General features: G+C 47.3%; 1 protein-coding gene across 1 annotated transcript in view; it reads right to left on the bottom strand.

Annotated features, from left to right (window-relative positions):
* The window catches only part of UBE2J1 (ubiquitin conjugating enzyme E2 J1), a 32,286-nt gene extending 28,405 nt beyond the window's left edge, over nt 1-3,881 (bottom strand). The window contains exon 1 of the mRNA XM_075145465.1: nt 3,701-3,881. Coding sequence (XP_075001566.1) covers nt 3,701-3,731 — 31 coding nt within the window. The 5' untranslated portion in view covers nt 3,732-3,881. The remainder of the gene's footprint in view (nt 1-3,700) is intronic.
* Nucleotides 3,882-6,211: the final 2,330 nt, after the last annotated feature.

Below are 6,211 nucleotides of genomic sequence, written 5' to 3' on the forward strand. Positions count from 1 at the left end.
ACTGCTGTTTGTGGACTCTACGTGAGTCACTGTAAGTAGCTGTTCATAACTCTTCAAGTGTGTTTGTGCTAATACCCGCTCAGAAGACTGGTAACATCCTACATATAAGAGGGAGACTGTCGCTACAAAAACAGTGACTACAAGATTTGGTGTCTGATCTTGCAGCAGACTAAGGGTCACAGCTCTTGGAAAAAAAAGTAAAGAGATTATTCCAAGTAGCTGTCTTATAAATTTCAGAAAATAGGGATGTTCCTGAAGCATGAAGAGGATGAAGTCTGTGCTTTAGAGTCACCTGAGCTTTAATATTGATGGGAGAGGTTTATTAGCCATATGGTAGCAGGCTGATATACATTGACTAATCCATTTTGAAATCCTAAGACAGAAAATAGCTTGCCCTATTGCAAGTGCCAAAAATAGACATGAAAATATGAAGCAACAGCTTAAAAGGCTTTGTCTTATTGAGGCAATACAAAGAAGCCTGAAGTGTGGAGTGTGAAATTTCTTCCCTTCTAAAATTAATGGTCTTTTGGGGAAGAAATAAAAAAAAACCCACACCACCCACCACATTCATAGATGGTGTGAAGAGACAGCTTCAGGTGAATGCCTCCACACCTTCTTGCCCTTATAGAGGCTAACTGACCAGAGCCAGCAGGAGCTTACCCCCCCACCGTCACCAAGCCCAGACCTGCGGTAGCCACGACATGTACCACGAGCTGCCAGAGCACCAGCTGCGCTGCCTCTCATCGACAGAGACACAGCGTGCAGAGGAACAATCTGTTTCATGTTGTGGAGAGTTACTCTCTTTTAGATACATTGCGATGAATTAACATTAGCTGGAAAAAAACAGGATAAGGGCAAAGACGAATATATTGACTAGCAGCAATTAGTAGCAGGACAAAGCTGTGTAGCAATATGGCTCTTTACGAGATCTATGTGAAAGCACACAAAAAAGAAAGGCACTAGAGAGCCTAACTGATCCTCATTCATCAATCTTGTCTAGCACACCTACTCACAGAAGAGGGATCCATGTAGCCATGTATAACCATAGAAGAACTTCAGCTCCTGTCATAGCTCTACAGCACAATTTAGTTTAACAGGAAGATCGATAAAAGCACAGGTTTCTTTTAACAACATTTTCCTATTTAAAATGTGTTTTCCTCTACGATATTTTGGATAAAGCCTACTAGAATCATTAAAATAACTTACACTAAAACTGTAAGTAGTATTTGCTCTCTTTAATGAGCAGACGGAAGTCACCATCTGCAACCAGAGTTTACTCAAGTCCAAAAGCAGATTTCAACAGGAGAAGCCTCTTGTGCAGGTACAAAACGATTATTTTCTTCGCTCTGTCTCAAGACAGCAAATCCCAAATCCCTAAAACTGACCAGGACCTAAAGGTTAGCAGCTTGGTTTCTCCTCTATTCAAGTCAGAACAACAACAACAACAACGAGGACAACTACTAGTTCTAAAGCCTTAGAGGGTTCAGTTACCAAAATAATCCCTTCAGTCCACAGATGACACAACCATTTGAAACAGGAAACATGTGGATTTATTTTTATGTATTTCAGTGCATTTACATTAATTAAAACCACCTTAATATTAGAGCACTCTACATTTCCATCTTAAGACTTCAGTTGAATGGCAAGTGTAAGATACCATCATTAAACTGCACGTGTAACCATAACAAGATAGGAATTTGTAAAACATACACAAAAATATTAAATAATTGCATATGCTTATCTACCTGGTTAATAAGAAAAGTGCCAGACTAAATGCAACGGCTATACATAACTACAATCAACTTCTTTTAATGAGCAACAACTGCTGAAGAAATAGTATCTATTTTAAATCTTTTTTCTTATTTATCTAATAACTTTGTGCCCATCTTTTTAAATGAAAGATTTCACACATATTAAGTGACAGCTGAAATGCACGATTTAAATCATATTGTAGTGATTTAAATCATTTGTAGACTTTCAGCATCCATATGGAAAGAAATAATTTATTATATTAATATGCTAGAGAGCATGTTTAATTTCGGAAAGCAACATTGACCCATTGTATGAATCTTTGCCAAGTAAGGTTCATTTTGCTATGGAACAGCACAGGTGCTGAAAATCAATTCCAGTAAAGATAATTTTCTCTTGAAAACAAGGGGGACTAGTAACAACAGAGGGGAAGAACGTTTCTAAATTAAACCACAAATATTTGTCCTCTCCACCCGGATCCCAGGAGCATGTCATACATACACCACCACTATTTCCAATGACGTGGCAAACCATAACTAGTGACCATGTTCATGTGGCCTTGTAAGTTCACATATGCAACATATTCAGCATATCACTCTAACACAAAAAAAAAAAAAAGTCTTCCTTCTTGGTATTTTTAACTATAACGACTACATCATTTGCTTTGTGATCCTTTTTATCTTTCAGTTACGCAACTTGGGTGTGAGGATGAGGGACATAATTTAGCAATAGATACATCATCCACATGAGGCATGTTTTGTAAATAAGCCTGCCATTTACATTTGTAAGGTACAAGTCATCATCATGTTAAGTTTCTCCCCACCTCCCATGCTGGTAATAGGACAGTATAATTAAAGAATAAAGCCACTATTCATCATAATAATATGAAGCTGATAATACCTACTTCCCAAAACTGGATTAGGGGAGAGCAGGGGCAGGACAGCGACCAACACACAAACCCAACTAGCCACTACAAGCTGTGGAAGAGGTTTTGCTTCAGCAGCGACAGGCCTCCGGCTGCGCCTGCGGCTCCCAGGAGGCGAAGTCCGGCACAGCCGGTGAGGGGCCACTGCTCCAGCTCAGCCCTATGGGAGGGACCCGACCCGTCCTCAGCCTCTCTTCCTAGGAAGCAACACCCTCCCTTCCAGCGCTGTTTCTCAAGACATCTCCCACATCTCGAGGCCCCCCTCTCACTTCAAGGATTCAAAAGGAAGCCTAGGAGTTATAAGGCATGAATTTTACCACGGAATCCCATGAACAAACACACACACAGGCATGTAAATATAATGTGTACAGTAACGCTCCTGTAAAACAAACGTAGGCCACAGAGACTAAGCTGTCGTTGGCAATCTGTCCCCTCACACGCACCTACTTGGAAAGGAGGCGACACCCAGGGGAACAGGGCACAGCCACCTGACAAAAAGTTCAAAGGTACGCTTCACGAACAGCAAAAAACCGTGGGCGCGCACACACCCGCACCAGGCAGCCAGGGTGTTTTGAACCGAATTACAGCTCGGAGGGAGTTTTCAACGCCATCGCACTGGGAAGCAGAAGCGACCCAGCCGGCCTCCGCCCGAACGCCGCCACCTCCCCGGCGCGCTGCTGACCCACACCCGCGGGCACCGCCGCGGCCCAGGGCCTCCATCCCTCCTCCCCACCGCGGCCTCGGCCCGGCCGCTGCACCTGTCCCGCCGCGCCCCGGGCGGCGATTGCCGGCCCCTCCGCCGCACCGCGGCAGCGGTACCCGAGCCCTCCGCGAACCGCGGCAGCCCCGGGGCGGGCACTCCCGGCCCGTCCGGCCGCCCGCCGCGAAAGGCGGCGGCCTGGGCAGCCTGCAAGGCATGGCCGCGCACCCCCCGCCCGGCCCTGCCGCCCCCCGCCCGGCCGCGGCCTGCCGGCGAGGGTGGCGGCCGCCTCCCTGGCGCCCGCCGGGGCCTGCCGCGCCGCCTACCCGGGCTCTTGAGGTTGTACCGGGCCTCCATGGCAGCGGGCACCGCTCTCTCGCTCCCTCCGCAGCGTCTCCGGCAGCGGGGGCCGGGACAGGGGGCGGAGGAGGAGAAAGGCCCAGCCCGCCTCGCCTCGGGAAACTCCCCTGACGTGGCAGCGGCGGCGGCAGCGGCCCCGCCGTGACCGCGGAGGGAGGCACCTGCCGCGCCGGCACCGCCCCCGGGGCCTCGCCGTCCCCGCCCCGCGGCCTGGTCGCGCTGGGGGGCCCTCGGCAGGGCCCGCCTAGGCCGGGCCCCGAGCAGGACGCGCAGCCGGGGGCGGGCGGTGAGCGGCAGGGCGAGGCACGGCGGCTGGTGAATATCGGTATGGTTGCGCTGCAGAAATTAAAATTCACAAGCTGCCCGCCCTTCTCTGTCCTAGCGTGGAAGAAGCAGCCCGTGTCCAGCAGCGATGGATGACACTCGGCAGCCGGGATGGGACGGGATGCTGCCACCACTAGGCCGCCCTTCTGCCGAGGTGGCTGCAATAGCGAAAACGCCCCCCGCGTCCCCGTCTCGTCTCTGCCTGGACCCGCAGAGGTGATGGGGTGAGGTGCCTCAAAACCTCGTAGCACGAGTAGATTGGTTTGAAAACGGGGGGCTTAGAAAAGGGGCTTCCAGGACCCCGCAGACCCACCAACACCCCGCCCAAAAGACTTAACCATACTGTAAGGCTTAGTAGCATCTTGTTTGTTGGTTTTCAGGATCATGAAAGACTGAAATGGTGTCATACACCAAGGACTATTAGTTTAGGCAAGAATTATCAGCAAGAGGTTGACCTGGCAGGCAGATCCCCATGTCCATCCCACAGTGCCAGAGGCATTGTTGTTTCTACAACTTCGGTTTCTCTGCCACCTGGTTACAGCCACAGTACACTTCGGATAGCACTTCTAACAGTTTATAGTTACGGAAATACGTAACAAATTAAAGTCATATTCTCAGCAGTCTCAGTTTCCCTTTAATTCACTACAAGCAGTAAATAAGAATCATGTCTGAGGTTTTTTTGTTTCTAGCTCATTAATTGCCCCTAATTTCATCTACGTTACTTTTATATTCTTCCTAATCGTCATTATAAAACTAATTTTTTTGTGTTTTGATATCTCAGTTCTCTTTCCCTTTTTCCTTCTTTGACTGAACAGCATTAGAAAACAGTTGTAAACAAAAACAGTTGAGTAGGTATTTTTTTTTCACCTCCTCATATTTTCAGAATTGCAAAACAAGGCGTTACTCTTCCCTTTCCTGTTCTGTTGCATAGTGACATTTTGGTAACAGCAATAAATAAATAAAGCAACTTTACTCCACCTTAACAAGTAGCTGAATTTTCAAAAGGGCAAAGTGATCTTCCTTTTTACAGGACAAGCCTCTACAAATAACGTATAGAGTGAAAAACATTTATAGCACAAGGGAAGGGATGGCGCCAGACCTGCGGTTCTCTCATACACTAAAAGCACCCCAGGGTGTATTTAATGGACAACAATTCTTGATCACATCTCAGCATTTCTGGTTAGCATCAGCTGATCTGATTGCTCGAGATGGTGAGCTGCAGGCACTGGGTGTCATGTTAACGAACTACTTTGCTCATTCTTGGCAGGTATGTCCCATCTTTCCTCATTTCCCGCAGCCACCTTGCTGTGCAGTAGGAGAAGGGCTCTGGGACCATCTGTGACTAAATCTTGCCCTTCCCCGAAGTAGGACAGCAGTATTTTGCCTTTGGAAATCGTCTTCCACGTAAAAAAATTCTGGGATCTACTTTGATCGACGGTAATTCAAAAAATGGTATTATAATGTGAATAATGTCATGAATCGAGAAGTGATAGCTGTTGTGAACTAGTTAAGAGTAATGTGGAGTTCAGCTTTCTCTTCTGGGCTCTGGCCTTTGACCCTGGCAGCACTTATGATGTCATTTTATATCGTTCAAGGAGGAAGCACCTGCAGTTAACATGAAACTTGGGCTTTTAGCTAAAAAAAGAAATACACAGTCACTGTAAGTACATGACAGCTAAACACTATTGAAAATAAGCTGAATAGACTTAAATTTTACGTAACAGAAATTCACTGGTAGGTCATATACATTTTCCCCATTTAAGTAAGTTACATCATGGCCTGGCTGGGTGCTGGGGTAATCGCCATGTAAAACTGTGCAGAGCTAGCAGTATACGAGACCGCTTTCATTTTCAGGCATATTATTAGTTAAAGGTCAGAGCTGCAGAAGGTGAATGTTGCCAGGTGAAACTGCCGATTCCTGCGGGGTTGTCAGCGTATGGGTAGAAATCTGGGGCGTAATTTCCAGCTCCACGTCAGCAGCTGCTTGGGGCAGACGAGGAGCAGGCACTGCGGAGCTCTTGCATAGTCAGTGTTGCCAGTTCGGAGCAGCAGCCTCCCTCCCTCCTCTTCCTGCCTCTGGTCAAAAATGCCCTTTGGATTTGGGTTTTCATCTGCCTTTTGTTTAGACTTTTGCGCCATTTTGTGCTAGAAGT

Source organism: Calonectris borealis, chromosome 3 (genome assembly GCF_964195595.1).
Source record: "Calonectris borealis chromosome 3, bCalBor7.hap1.2, whole genome shotgun sequence".
Taxonomy (NCBI): domain Eukaryota; kingdom Metazoa; phylum Chordata; class Aves; order Procellariiformes; family Procellariidae; genus Calonectris; species Calonectris borealis.